The sequence below is a fragment of the Lycium ferocissimum genome, chromosome 5 (genome assembly GCF_029784015.1).
Source record: "Lycium ferocissimum isolate CSIRO_LF1 chromosome 5, AGI_CSIRO_Lferr_CH_V1, whole genome shotgun sequence".
In the NCBI taxonomy this organism is placed as follows: Eukaryota; Viridiplantae; Streptophyta; class Magnoliopsida; order Solanales; family Solanaceae; genus Lycium; species Lycium ferocissimum.
The window spans coordinates 12,712,824-12,732,970 of NC_081346.1; the positions used below are offsets into that span (position 1 = coordinate 12,712,824).

General features: G+C 34.3%; 1 protein-coding gene and 1 long non-coding RNA gene across 2 annotated transcripts; both read left to right on the forward strand.

The window, feature by feature from the left end:
* The first annotated feature begins 13,921 nt into the window (after positions 1-13,921).
* Positions 13,922-15,818, forward strand: LOC132058217 (uncharacterized). Its single transcript, XR_009415221.1, has 3 exons — positions 13,922-14,121; positions 14,871-14,994; positions 15,713-15,818. It is a non-coding gene; the product is annotated as an uncharacterized LOC132058217 (long non-coding RNA).
* A 532-nt stretch (positions 15,819-16,350) lies between these two features.
* On the forward strand, positions 16,351-18,498 carry LOC132057566 (secreted RxLR effector protein 161-like). The gene is made up of 4 exons (XM_059450200.1): positions 16,351-16,364; positions 16,468-16,595; positions 16,695-16,872; positions 18,414-18,498. The coding sequence occupies exons 1-4, from the start codon at positions 16,351-16,353 to the stop codon at positions 18,496-18,498; spliced, it is 405 nt and encodes a 134-aa protein (XP_059306183.1).
* Positions 18,499-20,147: the final 1,649 nt, after the last annotated feature.

Below are 20,147 nucleotides of genomic sequence, written 5' to 3' on the forward strand. Positions count from 1 at the left end.
TTTTTTTTTTATATTACTTGATTTTGTTAATATGGGGTCCACTTTTTTTTTTCCTTGAGTTTGGAGATGGTGGGTTCCACTTTTTTTTTTTTTAATATTGGTTGGTGTTTAGTATGGGGCCCACACCTTTTTTTTTTTAATTGGACAACGGACGACGAAGCATGGATCTCAACCCACGCTTCTACATAGTTAAAATAAAATAAAATGTACATGTGTTCGTGATTACGGCTTATCGGAAAGTTTTCCCATTTTTTGGCAAAATAACTAATTTGCTGGAATATCAAAACTTCTTTTATTTGGTAACCAATATTTGATGGGTGACAAATATGGATGAAAGAAGTCGGTCATTTTCGCACATCCATGGGCATTAAAAAGATCCAATATAGCTGTTGTTAGAAGAATGAAAGAAGTCGGCCTACAGGAGTTACGGAAAACTAGCAGCATACTGGTACAACAATCAAGTATCCATTTTGCCATAATTTTGGGACATCATAGGCAGAAGCGAATCTAGGAATTTAAGAGGATGGGTTCACCATCGAGGGGGGAAGGTGTTCGCCTGAACCCCTTCGACAAATATACACTATATATATGGTAATATTTTTATTTTTTATGCACATTATAAATTTTGAATCCCATAAGCCCAAGACTAGAAGTTGGCTCGGTGATTTAGGAGGTTCAAAATTTACCTTGAGGTTCCAAATTCAAATCTCAAACACTACATTTTTATTTGCATTAGAAGAAGGGAAATGAAGAAATAAAAGGAACAGAACGTGCAACAAAAGGTCAGTAGGGATTCAATCCCTCAACCTTGATCACTTGAGCCTAGCGCCTAACTAGTGCTCCATTCCATTTAGTTTGACCATGTGTTCCTTCAGTTATAATTAGATATATTAATAAGAATTATACACATAATATACCGAGTTTAGTCGGGTGACCATGTGTCCACGTGATCCATTTTTTACACATAAATTCGCCCCTGATCATAGGTCAATTATACCATTATATTTCAAGAAAGTAATTATTGGATAACATATTTCATAAAATAAATCCAAACTTTCTGTAACACTTGAGCTGAGATAAGTGATCAAAACCAGAGTTTCAAACAAGGATTTAAGCAACTTCTAAGCTAAATTAGGTATTTGAGCTAAGTAAGAAGAAGAGAAAACTAGGTTATTAACAACTTTTTCAGAGAGAAAACCCCAAATGTGATCCTTATAGCTGATATATTTTATATCAAATATATGAAATAGGCACGAAAAAGAAAAGATTCTCTCCTACGCTTACCCACAGCCAACTTGCATTGAACTTTATTAGAAGAAATTAAAAATTATGCAAAGACAAAAGTGTAGCAATCATGACTTTTGGAGTACTTAAAACCCAGCTGGACTAGAGTGTAGTTTCTATAACCAATCAACTAATTAACTCCCTTGAGTTCCAAATCTGTCTCTGACCAACATTTGTAACACTTCCATTCATTTGTCTGAAAAAATACACTTCTACTTTGAAAAAAAGGCTAAAAATATCCTTCGAACTTATTTTGGATAAAAAATATCCCTCTAATTCTTAAAGTTTTCAAATATACCCCTGTCTTGACGGAAATTATCTCCTAAACTAACCAAAAATTATTTCTTAAATCCGCTCTATCATTTAAACCTGACCCAACTAAATAATAACCCATAAGATCCCTTTATTACCCCAATTCCCTCAAACTTCAAACCTACGTATTGGGGAATAAGGATCTTATGGGTTATTATTTAATGCGGGGTCGGTTCAAAAAATAATTTCGAGTTATTTTGGGGATAATTTCAGTAAGACAAAAGATATATATATGAAAACTTTAAGGATGGGAGGTATTTTTGACCCAAAATAAGTTCGGAGGATATTTTTAGCCCTTTTTCCAAAGTAAAGGGGTATTTTTGATCCTTTTCCTAAATTTAACTACAAAAAGATATGGCCATAGTTATAGGTAGCGGCCTCCACGGATTCACTAGTAAAATTGGAGTTCGTCCAAATTTCTATTTTTCTTAGAAAGTAAGAAAGTGCATACATTATTTTGTAGAATTAAAATTTTGATGTTCTGTTTAATTATAAGTACTTGGCATCTTATGATTAGCTTTAGGATTGAAATGTGGGTAATCCATAAACTGAATTAATAAAGGTTCGGCCAAGAAAGAAAGAATGAGGTCAACAACATAGAAAAATCGTAAATTCTAATGCTCAAGATTGCAGTTATTTCACTCTTTTCTGATTGTTAGAAAGTAAAAACACGACTTTGTCTTGACTGCGAGGCACTACACATTTGATACTTGAACTTAAAACAATCGTAACTTACAAAACTCAACAAAGCTAAAATTTTCATAAAGTACTGTTGTATGTTTATAGAAAGAAGTAAGCACATAATTAATACATTGGGGATTAAAGTTGTTAAATTGAAATGTTCAGGACCAGTACTCTTTCAACTCAAGGCCACATATTTCTTGGCAAATCTAACTTCCAATCATCCCTTAACATTGGGGATTAAAGTTGTTAAATTGAAATGTTCAGGACCAGTACTCTTTCAACTCAAGGCCACATATTTCTTGGCAAATCTAACTTCCAATCATCCCTTAACGCCAAGTAGGAGTGTACATGGATCGGGTTGGTTCGGATTTTTCAAAGACCAAACCAAACCAATTGCGTCGGGTTTTTAAATTTATAAACCAAATCAAACCAATAAAATTCGCTTTTCAACTTCGGTTTTCTCGTTATTCGATTTTTTCGGTTTTTTCGAAAAGTCTTCATACAAAATATATGACTTTTACTTCAAATATTTCTTTACCCCAAGAAGACAACAACTATATAACTCATGATGCTTTTAAGAAAATAACACAAAATGTAAGATGGGTGATGACATCGTATTAAAATATTCAACAAAAAAGATAATAAAATCGGTTAAAATAAGTATTGCTAATTAATAAGCCATAAAGAAAATGGCTTTAATCTAAATACTAAGTTATGCTAAAATAAGTATGGCTAATAAGTATTAATTACATGACAAAGAAAAAAATTAAGCTATGTATTTTTACGCTCTAAACCAATTATGCAAAACTAAAGAATATATATCCAACATTAGTGTCATTCCTAATTGTTAGAATTAAATTTCTTTTGTTAGCATTAGTGTTGAGTTGATTTTGATTTGGACTTTATTTGAATTACTAACATCTATGGGATATGAAACTTATTGGTATTCAAAATTCTAAGTTCAAGCTTAAAATAATATTATAAAAGACAAAAAACTATGAAAAAAATTTAAGAAATATCTACAAATTACATTACAAATAAATATTTTTATGTATAAAATATTTTAAAAATTAAATACACATAATGTTGGGTCGGTTTGACTTTTTTTAGCTAAAACCAAACCAAACCAATTATGGTCGGGTTTTATTTTTCAACACCAAACCACTAGTCGGTTTTTTTTTTCTTGGTTTGACTCGGTTTATCCGTTTGGTGTGGTTTGTCGGTTTGCTTTGTACACCCGTAACGCCAAGCTCTACCACTACTAAAAACAGAAGTTTTTTTCACCGAATTGGGAAATATGATATAAAACATGATTTTTTCTCCTCATTCCTACCGAACAATCTCACTGGAAAAACGCATGGTGGAAACAAGTTCCTATTAAAAGGCTGGGAAACTTCCAAAAATTTTCGTGTGAAAACACTACTCCCTCTGTCCCAATTTATGTGATACACTTTCCTTTTTAATCTATCCAAAAAAGAATGATACATTTCCTTATTTGACAACAATTTAACTTTAAACTTTTTATGCTTAACGAGATGATTTATAACCACACAAGTATCTTTGGCTTATTTTAGACCACAAGATTCAAAAGTCTTCCTTTATTTCTTAAACTCCGTGTCCCGTCAAACTATATCACATAAATTGAGACGGAGGGAGTACTATTTAGATTTTTACCACTGATATTCAGTGGGAAATAGTCACCGAACATTTTTCAGTGGGAAAATAGTGACTTTTTAGTAGTGCACTAACACTAAACCAACTTCCAAAAAATTCCTGTAGAAAGCTTTTATCATACCAAAAAATTATGTTTGGTTTTTCAGGTTTTTTAATTTATTGATTTTTCTTAGAGCCTGTTTGGCCCAGCGGCAAAAAATTGCTTATTTTGAGAAGTACTTTTTTTAAAAGTATTTTTCAAAAAAGTACTTTTGGTGAGAAACAGTTTGTGTTTGTCTAATTCATTTGCAAAGTGCTTTTGACGACTTTTAATAAGCAGATTGTGTTTAGCTAATCTTCTTAAAAAGGTGCTTTAGAGTGTCAAACTACGAAAAAGGACAAGTATCAATGAACGTTTACTATTAACATTGTTTTACAGAGAGAAATTATTTTAAATATCTATTATGGAAGACTTCAATTGAGTTTTTAATTTTATTTAAATAAAATTTAACAATACATATTAAAATTTTAAATTAATATAATACATAGATAAATAAAAAATAAATATTAAATATTGATATAATATCAACACGATGATTTAAGTATACTAAAAAATTACAACCAAAATAAATTCAAAATCATTCCACATATTAAAATTCAACACAAAGAATTATTAATAAAAAATTAATGGATTGATGAGGGATATATATACTTGGTAAGTATATTTTTATGGTAGGGTTATTTTTGTCTTTAAAAAAATAATTTTCTGCTTCTGCTTTTTTCAAGAAGCAGAAGTTTTCTCTTTCTCCCCCAACCGTTAAAAAAGCAAGCTTGCGCTTCGCTTAAAAGCCAGCTTTACTAATCGGCCAAACATCTCAAATATCCAAAAAAAGTGATTTTTCTAAAATAAAAACGCTTTTAACTTCAAAACCGCTAGGCAAAACAGACTCTTAGTCTAGGATTGTAATGGTTGGATCCTACGGGAAAAGCACTGAAATTTAAACATATTTTTTCCCAAAGAAAATGCAAAAAACTTACACGTCAGAGAAGGCCCCTCGTTTACAAGGAACTCAATGATTTAGTTAGCATGCCAAAGATCTTTATTTGCTGGGAACTTTGGAAAGTTTGGAGTGCAATTAAATATGGAAACAAAATATACTCAGTTTACAATTTTTTTTATGAAATCAATCAACATCTGAAGAGTTTTATGAACAACAGGGGTTACAAGGTGGACTATAATCACAACTGGAACAACTTATGCAGTTCTATGGATTCCTATAAGGTTAGGTTGTCTAGTAAGCCTGTCATTTGGGATAAACAACCTGAGAATTGTATTAAGATCAATACTAATGGAAGCAGTTATGTCCAAGAAAAGAAAGCTGGGATTGGAGGAATTGCCATAGACTTCAGAGGAGATATTATCATGGCCTTTTCCAAACATATTCAGTTTTGTTCTAACAATGGTACAAAGATTAAGGCTGCTCTCTTTGGGATCAAATGGATTGAGTTCAATGATATCAAAGATAGTATTTTGGAAGTAGACTCAATGATGGTTGTGAAATGGATTGAAGGGTCATATATTATTATATTGTCCCTTGAGGATTTGTCCAGGAAGTAGAGCAAATGAGGAAGATTATTTCAAAAAGGCACATCAAAGTTCAACACTGTTTTAGGGAAGCAAACACAATTGCTGATGCTATGGCTAAGTATAGTTTTAATACTCAGTATAGTTTGATAGCTAATATGTTTAACTCTGTGCAGGATCTTCCAAGAGAGGCCAGAGAAGCTGTTGTTAGGGTTCGCCCTGTATTTCCTATCTTATTTGGATTCTATCATAATTGTGTTTTACTTCAACAAGGTATTCTTAGTGGAAAGGGTTTTTTGGTAGAAAAGGACTGTTCTATATCTATCTTTTTCTTGGAGGAGAAGTTTTAGACTTCTATAAATAGAAGATCTTTTCTTCTCATTCAATAACATAATAGCATCCACAATATAATCGTTAAAGAGTCTTATTTAGAGTGAGATTTTTCTTTCAAAAGGTTTTATACTTTTATATTAGATTTTCATATGTAGATCAATTGATCAAACCATACTAGAATATAATGTCTTTTTTAGTATGTTTTCTTTGTCGTCTATTTTATCGTCGTTCGAGGTTTGCAATTATTAGCTTCCACATGACGCCATGTTATTTCGACCACGTTGGTGGCATTAAGTGGCATTGAATGGTACGTTCTGTTGCTGCATTCACATCCTTTTTTGTTTGTGGCCATTAAGAGGCAGTGAATGGTCTCTTTCTTACCCTCACGTTCTGGTGGCATAACGAGGCCATAAGTTTATTTGTAACTCATTTCTCCATTATCACATTAACTTACGCACATTCTTCTTGTAACTTATGTAACCTCTAAATAATAATTCTTCCATTTATCTACCTATTTTACTACCCTATTCATATCAAATTAATTCAAGGATGATTTTCCTAACTATAAATAGTTTGTCATCCTTAACTTGTGGGGTGTAGAGAAAAATATATACTTTGGAGAGTTCTTAAAAAGTAAGGAAATTAAAAGAGAGTTTATTAGCTGAAGGAAGGTGTTTTTTTGTGGAGCTTTGGACTCAACACCTTGTCCAGAGTTTATTGAGTTGTACGACATGATCGGACTTTGTATCCTGGAGGGGACAAGTCAGAAAGATTACTGCTGGACCGGTAGATTTGCTGCAGTGGGCTTGAATCTCCTTAAAGAGAGCGAGATATCCGCGCTTGAGCCGAAGATATTTTTATTTCTTCATTTTTATTTTTCAATTGTAATTGTAGTTGTTGACACCCAATTTTGTCCCTCCTTTATTCCAACTTATTTCCTTGGGCTTTTTAAATTAATTAAATCTAAATATTTTATCTTCCCTTTTATTTTTACTACTGTTAATATTACTTTCATTTCCACTATTCTACTATCAGCATCAATAGTATTACTTTATCACAATTTTTAAATGGGTCGTCATCGCTTCATTTTAGGATTTGTACTCGTTAAATTAATTATACTTTAAATCTTTATTTTGTACATACTAATTATTAATTGTCTTCATATAGTATATATGGTACTAGTTGTTAAATTATAAACCCAAGAAAAATTAAGATTGAAGGAGAAAAGGCCACATATTTTCGGGCCAATCTTTACCCATTAAATCAGCCCAACAATTCAACAACTGATCCAGCCCACACCTTCTACTCGACCCGGTCTGGCCCATTCCCCTTTCATCAGCTGAAATCCAAAAGAAAACAAACCTAATCCCTAATCCCTCTTTCAAACGGAGCCGCCTCCCTTCTCTTCTATCTCTCTCTCGTTTCCCTCTCTCTCCTCTATTTTAGCAAAATCCAGGCCCTCTTTCACCATGGCAGACCATTACCACGCCATTTTCGTGCAAAGACTATCTCTCTCTATCTTTGTCTGAGCGCTCTGATGTCCTTTTCTCGCTTCGTGTTTGGATAGTACAGCGGGTTTCGAAACTAAGTCTCAATCTCACCATTTTGAGTACGAATCTGACTAAATCACGTGAAGGGGCTGCAAGTTCGTCCTCGCTTGCTGTACATCTGCCACGACCTGCTGCTTCTGCCGCAAAAAGCCAAGCGGCTATTTTGAACATGAATTCCTATTTTCTTTTTGAAAACTCCATTTTTTTCGATTTCCCGCTGGAAGAACCCTAATCTGTACCTATAAATACAACGTTTTGGAACCCTAGAAAAAACAACTTTAGCCGTCGACCAACCGAAAATAGACGACCATCTTCCAAACATACTTCTTTATTTCGGGAACTTTAGCCGAAATAAAGGTTCGATTTCATTTCTGTTGGCTGATAAACAAACTTCTCGAGTTCATTTTGTCGAGTTTCGGATCTGTTCGTTGCGAGAATAGGTTCGTGACCCCGTCCCAGTTCATCGCACGCAAAAAAGGTAAACTTCGACACATTTATCGCTTTCCGCATTTGATTTTCTGCTCTGGCTGAAATTTTAGCTCTGTTCTTTTATTGTTATGTAGTTTTCTTCGTCGTCGCGTCATTCGTTTGATGATTGGGAGCTGTTAGAATAGGATTATAACTGCTAAAACGAGCCTAAAAGACGTATATTGTAGCTTGACTATTTGGACTGAACTTCCAGGACCTTGGAACTTATTTAAAAATCGAATATACATAAGATATACAGTGGTTTGTCAAGGTAGGAAGTAGGTATACATTCAATAAATATCTGATATACAAACCGTGGTGTATGTCTTAGGTATATTGTGGTATGAGACCAGAACAGACAGGCATTGAACCATCTCATAATCGTTTTGTATCTGTTTCCTCTGGTTGAGGCTAATACGAAACAAGGGCAGCTAGCATGATTATGTATTCTTCCATGATTTAGAGTTTGCTGCTGCATAGGTCTGTACCAAACGAGTCCTAAAATAATATTAAGTCACTGAATATTTAACCCGGCTCTGTTTGAATGCTCATTGAAATACTAGTCTAGGCATATGTAGGCGTGTTGGTTTAAATCTGTTTGGTTCGTGTTTAGTATCTTTATCGTCTAGTCGCTCTTCCTATCCGGCCAGGTCATGCATATCTTCACTAGGTTGTTCGAATAATATTAGTATAGGCACGAATGAACCCAAGGCCTGTTTATCGAATAATTGGTTCAGGCGGAATGCGTAATATTATTAAATCCGCTTTGGTTCGTTGTCTAACATTCAGTTTAGATGAAGTTACATTTTAGCCATTTTGCCGCTTGACTTAGGCTCCCAAACTGCTGTATTTTTTATCCGCTTTGCTGTCGCACTTTGGGCAATGAATCATGACATTCGTAGCTGAACCTCTGCTGCATTTCGAGCTTAATTAGTTTAATACAATGTCAGTTTTTTTTTTCATCTATGCGCGAGGAGTCTAGTTCGATGTCAATTTTTCAGTATGTTTGTTCATACCTTATTTGGCTTAATTCTGATGAGATGTTTTGCATGTGTGTGGAAAGCATGAATCAATGTTTGTTTTCAATTCCGTCACAAAAGCATAGAGCTTCCATTCTTTTTTTTTCAGAACCTGTTGTAGTTAAATAACAAAATGTTATCAAAATGTATCAATTCTACTATGTGAAGGTTTAGTAATATTCTTCTGATTCAGATAAAAATGATTTGTCCCAAGAAAGTAATAACAGGTCGTGAGTTTTATTTAGTCACCGTTTAGTAATATATCCGTCCGAATGCTCTTCCTTTTCGAGTTTAACTTAGTACATTCCTACTTAGTCTTTGTTTGCTTGATGAAAGCCGTGTTTGTACAACTCCCTCTTATGTGTTTATGGATTCTATAAAGCCGTGTGATTTGTAATTTGGTGATTACCCCACTGCCACCACTGGCTATAAACCGTATGTCCCCATTTAAGCAAGGGAGGTGTCAAATATACTTGGTACAATTTGAGGCCCTCAGAATGCCATACTTTGGTCAGCCGTGGTTATCATTTTGGGCTGCGGCTATGATGCCAACAGCCGTAGTGTTTATACTGTAATCCTAAAATGTAAACTTGTCATTTAAATGGTTTTCCCTACTAAGTGTCTAGTGTCCCTTTTTATGTTTTGTTTGTCTGACCTTTATTCTTAGATCATATACTAATCCTTTTCTTGTATTTTTTTGCATGACCACCACATACGAGTCCGAGAGGCTCGTTCCTCTCCCGCATTCAGAGTTGGGCTAAAAGCCCAACATAATCCCGCTCAAGACGTCTCTGTTTCCAGCCCGCAGTCCACATCAAACAAAATTCTGGGCTAAGCCCGATAGTGGAAACAGTCCACGTTGTTCCAAAATGGGCTGAGCCTATTTATTCATATTTCTTGTGCCTTTATTACATTAAACCTGTGTTGTCTTGACTAACATTTTATTCTATTTTGACTCTTAGTTTAGATGAACCATGGGAGAATTGGGAGGGGCTTTAGTTTAATAATAGGTAGTTAATCTTAGAAAACAAATAATTAATTCCATAAATTTCATCTTTCTTCTCTTTATATTAAGTTAATTACAATACTCACAATATTTATCTACTTTAGAACAATGGATTTTCAGAGTAACATGATTACATATTTTGGAAACTAAAGAATCATGCTTTGTGATACTATCTTAAAAACTTTCAAGATGTCACTAATATATAAGTATTAATCCAAGTATACTTTATAAACCTTATTTTCAAGATTTATTCAATTATGCATACTTTTGGTCTAATATAATCAAATGAAGTCAACAAAAAAGAAATTCATGTCCTTTGTATTACATTTATAATAAAACCAGATTTTAGTTGGCATTATCACAAAGAATACAATTTTACCTAAAATTCAAATATGCTAAGCCTCTTCTTAAAAAGTATTATTTATATTTTTTACAAGTCCTATTTTAAATAGCATTCTTATACATTTACCTATAACTTTAGTAATACTTACAAATTATTCTTAAATGCTATAAAATGATACATTTACACTTAGCCTAATTAACTTTAAGTCCGGTCGGATTAACCATTATTAATGGAACTTAGAGGATGCCTAACACTTTCCCTCTAGGTTAGTTGAACCCTTACTCAGGTCTTTTCGGTTTCGTAGACCTTAATAAAATCAACTTTAGATAATAACTTTAATGAACTTTAAGTGTCCTAATTCACCGTAAATAAATTAGGTGGCGACTCTTAACTTTAATTAACCCTGGAATTACCCGGATGTCGTAAACTATTTTGATCTAGGTTAAAATAGGGTATGACAGTAGTTTCATTGTATTATCACCAACAATTTTAAGGAGATTCAAATGGCTACAATTGAAAAATCGGCGGATGTCAAAGTAGGAGATTTTAACAAGCCATTTCGGTTCAACGGTACTCATTTTAAGAGATGAAAGGGTGAAGTACTTTTCTACTTAAGTCTTCTCAATGTTTCTTATGTGTTATCTGAGAAGAATCCAAACAAAGTAGATAACTCTTCCATGAATGATGAAGAACTTATTTCTCTTCAAGAAAAAATTGAAAAATATGATGAAGATTCATACAAGTGTCGGTATTATTTACTTAATTGTCTATCAGATAATTTTTATGATTATTATGATAGAACTTACTCTACTGCAAAGAAAATTTGGAAAGCATTGCAGAGTAAATATGATACCGAGGAGGTTGGAGCGAAAAAATATGCTGCTAGTAGACTTTTTCGTTTCCAAATGGTGGACAACAAATCAGTGGTAGACCGAGCACAAGACTTTATAATGATCGTTGGAGAGCTCAGGTCCGAGGAGATAAAAATTGGAGATAACCTTATTGTCTGTGGCATAATAGATAAACTTCTGCCTTCATGGAAGGAATTTCAAAAAACTATGCGCCACAAACAAAAGGAAACTTCGCTTGAGACGTTGATTATGCCAATCCGCATGGAAGAAGAGACAAGGGGCCAAGATGCATTTTTGCAAACGGAAGAGAGCAACTTACAAACTGTCACGAATAAGGTAAATTTAATTACTTCAAATAATGCTGCTCCTAATGCTAACAAAAATACCTCTATGAAGCCTAAGAAGAAAATATTCAAGAAAAATAATGGTAGATCTCCCAAGAAAAATAATGGTGGTAACAACCAAGCACAAAATCAACAAGCACAAAATGGAGGACCATGCTTTGTCTGTGGCAAGAGTGGGCATATTGCTCGATTTTGCAAGTTTCGAAAACGTGGTCCTACACCTCGGCGAACATTACAGAAGAGCCTCTTGTGGGGCGGTGATAACGGACATAATTATGGTTGAAAATGTTGATGGATGGTGGGTTGATTACGTGCAAACCGTCATGTCCGCTATGACAAAGATTGGTTCAAAGTGTATACTCCATTTGAGGAGCCCAAAACCATCATGCTTGGTGATTCTCACACTACTCAAGTGCTTGGAAAGGGAGATGTCGAGTTGAGCTTTACCTCAGGAAGGGTGTTAACTTTAAAAGATGTACTTTTTACTCTTTCCATGAGAAAAAATTTGATGTCTAGTTTTCTTCTAAATAAAGCAGGCTTCAAACAAATTATTGAGTCTGATCAATATGTAATAGTGAATTATTGAGTCTGATCAATATGTAATAGTGAAAAAAGGTTTGTGGGAAAGGGGTATGCTTGTGATGGGATGTTCAAGTTGAATGTTGGAAAGGGGTATGTTTTCTTGATGAAAAATAAAAGTGATGCTTTTGAAAATTTTAAAATTTATCTCCATGAAGTTGAAAATCGTTTGGAAGAAAAATAAAAAGAATTAGAAGTGATAGAGGCTGTGAATATGAGTCTAATGAGTTTAATTCTTTTGTTAGATCATTGGGAATAATTCATGAAACTACTCCATTCTCCTGCGTCTAATGGTGTAGCGGAGAAAAAAAATAGAACTTTAGTTGAGTTGACAAATGCCATGCTTATTGAGTCTAGTGCACCTCTAAATTTTTAGGGTGAAGCTATTTTAACTGCGTGTTATGTGTTGAATCGTGTGCTTCATAAAAAGACTAAATTAACACCATTTGAGTTGTGAAAAGGTCACAAGCTAAATTTGGGATATCTAAGAGTTTGGGGTTGTCTTGCTTATGTAAGGCTAATGGATCCCAAAATAAGTAAATTGGGTAAAAAAGTTACTATTTGTGCTTTTCTTGGTTATGCTTCAAATAGTACAGCTTATAGATTTTTTAGTCTTGAAGATAATATAATAATAGAATCAGGTGATGCTATTTTTCATGAAAATAAATTTTCATTTGATTCTAAAAATAGTGGGGGTCATAGGACTAACGAAAATATTTTATCACTACCTAGTTCTTCTAATTCTGTTTTGAAAAATAAAGAAAATGATGATTTTGAGTTAAGAAGAAGTAAAAGAGATAGAGTAGAAAAAGATTTTGGTCCTGATTTTTATGTTTTTAATATTGGAGATGACCCTCTTACTTTACAAGAAGCTTTATCTTCACATGATGCTATTTTTTGGAAAGAGTAAATGATGAAATGGAATTACTTATTTCCAATAAAACTTGGAAGTTAGTTGATTTATCACCGGGTTGTAAAACAATTGGGTGTAAATGGGTCCTTAGAAAAAGTTAAAACCGGATGGCTCGTTGATAAATATAAGGCTAGACTAGTTGCTAAAGGTTTTAAACAACTAGAAGGCCTAGAATTTTTCGATACTTTTTCTCCGGTAACTAGAATTACATCCATAAGGCTTTTAATTGCTATTGCTGCAATTTTTGATTTGCATATTCACCAAATGGATGTAAAAAGCGCTTTTTTAAATGGGGACCTAAATGAGGAAATATATATGGAACAACCCAAAGGTTTTGTTGAAGCAGGCCAAGAAAGCAAAGTGTGTAAACTTACTAAATCCCTATATGGCTTGAAACAGGCACCAAAGCAGTGACATAAGAAATTTGATTCCTGCATGATTGAGAATGGTTTTAAAACAAACGAGTGTGATAAGTGCGTTTATCATAAGTCTTGGAATAATTCACATGTTATTGTTTGCCTATGTGTTGATGATTTGTTGATCTTTGGCTCAAACATGAATGTTATTGGTGAAACTAAAAATATTCTTAGAAGCCATTTTGACATGAAAGATCTTGGTGAGGCAAATTTTATTCTTGGAATAAAAATTACTAAAACATGTGATGGAATTTTTCTTGACCTGTAACACCCCAAAATTTTCTTTGAAGATTTTTTTTTTTTTTTTTTTAAAGTTATGTTTCGGGTGATCTGACTTCGGGAGGTCGTAACCCCATCCGAATTTAGGAATTTGGGAAAACGCATAAAATGAAAGTTGTAGATAATTGAAATACCTTTCCAACCATATATTATGGGCTTATAGGTGATAACTGGATAAAGAGTTATGGACGTTTTAATGCGAAAGGTCGTTCGATGACAAAAAATTCGGCCCAACCCGATTTCAAGTCGGGTCGTGCCCATTTCCTTGACATTTAAGTGATATTTAAGCCCCTCTTCTTCATTTTCGATCTACTAATATCCAGAACCTCCTAGAGAAAGAGAGAGAAGAGAGTAGAGAGAAAAAAAACCAAGATTTGATCAAAATCTGAGCTCCGAATCTCAAAGCTCGTGAAGAGGAAAGTGTAGTACGAGTTGTCATCGTCATCTTAAGCTAAATATTGACCTTGGGGAAGGATACTTTCGTGGTTGAGCTACTGCTAAGGTATGTATGAGATTTATTTTATGTTATTAAAGTGTTTATTTGGAGTTTTAACGGATTAGAACGGAGAAAATAGCATTATAAACTCGTTTGTTACCTTATTGCAATTTATGGATTGAGGGCTGTTTTGTTGGATTTAGATGGGTGGAATTAGTGGAGTTATGATGTATAATAATAGTTGATGTTGTTATTGATGTTGTTGATAAGTTGTTGTTCTTGAATTTGGGAGAATAAAGTGTATGAAAATATTGTATACAAACCCGTTTTTGGATTGGGACTGCTGTTAGTGTTTTTAGCATAACTCCTTGTATACAGCTCCGTTTTGAGTGATTCAAGATTTTCTAGAAAGATATTTCATAGACCTAAAACTTTCATCAAGGCTTTAAAACCCAGTTTTGCCTTTAGCTACTCGAAAAGGGGGGACGAAGTACAGGGGGATGTGCTGTCCAGATTTCTGTTTTGAACATTCTACATGGACTGCTGTTAGTATTTTGAGCATATCTTTTTGTACAAAATTTCTGTAGGGGTGGTTCAAAATTGTGTGAGACCCTAAGACATATATCTACAACTTTCATTGAGGACACAAAGTCCAGTTTTTTCATTTACCCCTTCGAAACTGAGCAACAATACAAGATAGTAGCGCTGTCCGTCCACTTCGTTTTGATAGTTTGGGCGATTTTCGTTGATTTCGTGTTTAGTTGTGATGTGCTGGGACTTTTGAACTTAAGTAGATATTTGATTGTGTATTTAAGGTATATATGCTCTTGTACAAGCTAAGAGGAATTATTTGACGAAGTGGACTTTGGTTGGTCTATGGCGTAGATGATTTGAACTCCTCGAGTTGTGGTAGAACTTGTTGTGTGGTAAAACGCCGAGGTTTGTGTATAAACTTGAACTTAAAATATCTTTATTTTTCTGGAATTTTGAAGTATCTTGATGAGTTATTTCTTTACTCTTCATCTTATATTATTGTATGGTTATTGTCTCAAGTATTGCAAAACTTTTGCTAAATCGCCCACTTGTACGAATTGCTTGATCATTTTGCATTCTTGTTGGGACTTTGTCCTTCTTGTTATGGTGACTAGTCATCGATATTGGCATGCCCCTCGATTCGGATCTTGCCCATCTTGACTTTGGATTTACATTTCGTCTTGACGATGGATTTTCGTCCATTTTCGAGTACGAGTGGAAAGCCACTTTCAACATGGTTCTTGATTCTCTTGATATTGGGTGACGACCCTTCTGGATATGGGCTTCGGTCCTTCTTGATTTCGGGGCTTCGGCCCGTCTTGATATTGGTTGTGCTTAGTGTGATGGCATGACGTACATATTGGGCGAAAGTGATTATTTGACAATTCTCTTGAATTGAATTATAAGCTTTCTTGATACTCGAGCCTTAGAATATTGGTATTGACATTTTGAAACTCTCCAAGGTTTGTATTCGATACCTTGATATACTTGTTCACTTGGGCTTATTTTTTACCTTATCGAACCACCTACGACGAACAAGGGAATTGGAGAATTTAATGGCTCCAAGCCCAAAGTTTATACACCACTAAGCTTTATGCTTAGCGATAGTTGTTTTCTATCGTAGGTAATGTGCGAGATGAGGTATGAAGATGGCCACTTGGAGTATACTTTTGGGAGCCTTAGTGAAGATCACATGTGCATATGTATTTAGTTTTTGTAAACTTTTTGGGGACTTGTACATGATACAATGTGTGGCACTTATATATGAAATTTTGGAAGCTTGTGGAAAACAAGACCATGTGCTTGTAACTTAAACTTGGTGACTGGTTTTGCTATCTTAGGGTGTGTCTTTAACCCAAGTCATGCTATATACCGAATTTGTATTCTGTCTTGTAATTATGTACAAAGGGTGAAATTAGTTTCGTGAAAATCTCTAGTTTGGGTTTGTTGTATCGTATGGACCCGCAATGGTGTCGTTTTGGAAATAAAAGTTCAATGCGAAGTTCTTAAACGTGTCGACAACTTGAGAAGGGAATTACCATATTAAAATAGTACTCTGATATTGTATTTTACCTAAGAAATTTTTTTCGGAGCGCACAAATAAATGAAAAGAAAAAAAAATGCCGTACTTCCAAATTTTTTTTCCTCGGGGGCCATTTCCGCTACTAACTATAATTGTGAATATCCTTTGGCATAAGTTCCTTCTAAACGGGTAAGTGTAAAATTATCTTTTGTTACGTAAGTGGTATCCTCCTAAGGGGGATGCTACATGACCAGTCAGATTATGTTGAGAAAATTTTGAAAAAAATATAACTTTCTTGATTACAAGCATGTTGTAACTCCTTTTGATTCAAGTGTTCACTTGTTTCCTGTTCAAAGTGAAAATGATGTGATAAATCAAAAGGAATATGCTAGCTTAATTGGAAGTTTGAGATATGTGACTGATTGCACTAGGCCTGATATTGCGTATGCAGTTGGAGTACTTAGCAGGTTTACAAGCAATCCAGGTAGTAAACATTGGCATGCCATAACAAGAGTTATGAAATATTTAGTGGGTACAAAAACTTATGGCTTGTTTTATAAAAAATATCCTGCTGTACTTGAAGGCTTTTCTGATGCTGATTGGAACACTTTATCTGGTGATTCCTGTTCTACCACTAGTTATATTTTTACGTTGGCAGGTGGTGCTATTTGTTGGAAATCAAAAAAGCAAACTATTATTGCTAAATCTACCATGGAGGCTGAACTAATTGCTTTAGCTTCAGCTAGTGAAGAGGCGAATTGGTTGAGAGATTTATTATTTCAAATACCTTATTTTGAAAAATCAATCCCTCCTATTTTAATTCATCAGATAGCACCGCCGCAATCGTAGAGTTCAAAACCGTTATTATGACGGTAAATCCGGACCTATAAGGGAGAAAACACGATTGTGAGATCATATTTGATAAGTGGTACCATTAACGTTGATTATGTCAAATCTTGTGAAAATCTTGCAGATCCACTAACCAAGGCCTTGGCAAGAGAAAAGGTCTGGAGCACATCGAGGGGGATGGGATTGAAGCCTATAAATTCATGAGTCGTATGAGGAAACCCAACCTGGGACTAGAGATCCTATAACCGGGTTCAATGGGAAAACGAATCACATGATGACTTATTGAGAAAATGCACTATTTTATTTATTCCCTCCCTATGGTGTGGGTGCATTATTCTGTAACAGTTTGTGGAGGTTGAGTTTATAGACTCTTAATGAAACTCTGTAGCTCGTATGAGTGGGATGTTAAGTTACAGAAGCAATCTTGACAGATTTCACCTATGTGAGTGTGGAAGTAGGCCGCTTCCTATGAGAATTGGGCTCGTTCTCAAAAGCACTCATGAAACCGGGGTAGCACAAAGCCGTAATGTGCTGGCTGTGAAAGCTCATGTCAACACCTTGATTATTATGTGTGAGCAATAATTCTTTATTTCCCTAAAGCAGTCATAGTTCAAGTCTGAGCTACTACGGCTCTGGAGTAAAGATTATTATTTTACTAAGTGAAGGTTCAATGCAGAGCACACCTTCATTAAGCATAATAGTCTACCTTCAACTGATATACTTTCTTATATTAATATTAAAATGAGTGGGGGATTGAAGGACATTTGAAGCATTTTAATATTATTTAATTGACATGTTAAAGTGTCTCATTTTCTTCCTTTGACCATGTCATTCATGTTGGTGGCATTAAGAGGCATTGAATGGTATGTTCTGTTGCTGCATTCACATCCTTTTATGTTTGTGGCCATTAAGAGGCAGTGAATGGTCTCTTTCTTACCCTTACGTTCTGGTGGCATAATGAGGCCATAAGTTTATTTGTAACTCATTTCTCCATTATCACATTAACTTACCCACATTCTTCTTGTAACTTATGTAACCTCTAAATAATAATTCTTCCATTTATCTACCTACTTTACTACCCTATTCATATCAAATTAATTCAAGGATGATTTTCCTAGCTATAAATAGTTTGTCATCCTTAACTTGTGGGGTGTAAAGAAAAATATATACTTTGGAGAGTTCTTAAAAAGTGAGGAAATTAAAAGAGAGTTTATTAGTTGAAGGAAGGTGTTTTTTTTTTATGGAGCTTTGGACTCAACGTCTTGTCCAGAGTTTATTGAGTTGTACAACGTGATCGGGTTGTTGTATCCTGGAGGGGACAAGTCAGAAAGATTACTGCTGGACCGGTAGATTTGCTACAGTGGGCTTGAATCTCCTTAAAGAGAGCGAGATATCCGCGCCTGAGCCGAAGATATTTTTATTTCTTCATTTTATTTTTCAATTGTAATTGTAGTTTCATTGTATTATCACGAACAATTGTAAGGATGGACAAGGCTCAAATAGCCAACTTTAGGATCAGACAAGCAAGAGGAAAATGAAGAACAAAACTACAAGAAGGAGATGGAGCATGCAGAAGAAGAACAAAGACAAGCAGTACAAAAATGAGCGTGATTCTTTTGCACAAAATGGTAGCTACTTTTTTGGTGGACTCTTGGTGGTACCTTCATCATGAATCTATTACATGTCCAATGTAAAATGAGTAGGATCTTCCTTTACTTTAGGAGTAAATATTTCAAAAGGTCAATCAACTTTGAGAAATTATGTAGCAAAATTAATAAAATCACTCAATTTTGACCTTTTCTCTCATAAAATCACTCAACTAGATGTGTCATAAAAAAAATCTGACATGACAATATTAATTAATTTTTTTATGCCATGTAGACATGAACTCCATAAATAAAATAAAATAAAATAAAATAAAATAAATTCATATCTTAATACCCCAACACCCACACCCTAACCCTTCATCTAAAACCCATTTTCCCCTGTTCTCTCTACACTTCCTTTCACTATTTCAGAGTTAAAAATTTAGTATTTTCGTCGACATCCTTTTTTGTTGCTTTCTGCCAATAACTTATTCTAATGATTAAGCATTTATTAGTACTAAAGTAAATATTTAATACTAAGCATTCTTTCTATCGTTTTCATTTCAGAATTTGGGTGTATCTTTTTCTGAAACTTCAAAGGCTTTAGAGCTGCGTTTTGAGAACTATTTGAAAGTTGTTAATGACGCCGGCATTGAGGATATAATAGTGGATGATAGGGAGGATAATGATGTTCAATTAGAGGGGCTATTTTACAAGGTGTTACAGGTGATGTAACCACTGATAGAGTGGAAGAGGAGCTTAAAGAAACAAAGATGGATTTCTTGAACCCAATTTTAAAGAAACGAGGAGAGAAAGCTTAGAGAGAATAGGGGAAAATGGGTTTTAGATGAAGGGTTGGTGGGTGGATGTTGGGGTATTAAGACATGAATTTATTTTATTTTATTTGTGGGGTTCATATCTACATGGCATAAAAAAATTAATTAATATTGTCATGTCAGATTTTTTTGATGACACATCTACCTGAGTGATTTTATGAGAGAAAAGACTAAAGTTGAGTGACTTTATTGATATGTAGCAAAGTCATTGAATATATTTCTCAAAGTTGAGTGAATATATTTACTCTTTACGTTAGCTATGATGTTCCATAAGGGGTCATTTGGTGCATGGTATAAGTTGGGATATCCCATCACTAATTTTTTGTACCATGTTTGGCAGGAGGTATAAATTTATTCTATGATAAATTTATACCTTGTACCGAATAAAGCACAAAATGCATCCTGGGATAAAAGATAGGATATCCCATCTTATCCCACTTATACTGGGATTATTTTATCCCATCCAGAAGATGGGATAAAATAATCCCAACTCTTGGGCTAAATTAGTCCCGGAATTACAATCCTAGGATAATTTTGACTATCTACCAAACGACCACTAAATGTATAGGATATGGAAACATCCCTTTGGCTTTTTGAAGAGAACATAACTAATTAGAAGTTGTTCTCTAATTAGTAATGTTCTCCCTTAATTTTGTAACTCCTCGAGCTGAGCAAATCTCAATAATGTAAAAGGGAGTCATTAGCGTAGCCCTCCTCCCATGTTTATTTTGGATGTTTAATTAACAAGGTCAATGTCAATGCCAA

Excerpts from the sequence above, each read along its gene's own strand:
- LOC132057566 (XM_059450200.1), top strand. Across the intron at positions 16,596-16,694 it reads CAGGTTTACAAGCAATCCAG|GCTTTTCTGATGCTGATTGG; the intron begins GTAGTAAACATT and ends CTGTACTTGAAG. Across the intron at positions 16,873-18,413 it reads GCTAGTGAAGAGGCGAATTG|TTTCATTGTATTATCACGAA; the intron begins GTTGAGAGATTT and ends TTGTAATTGTAG.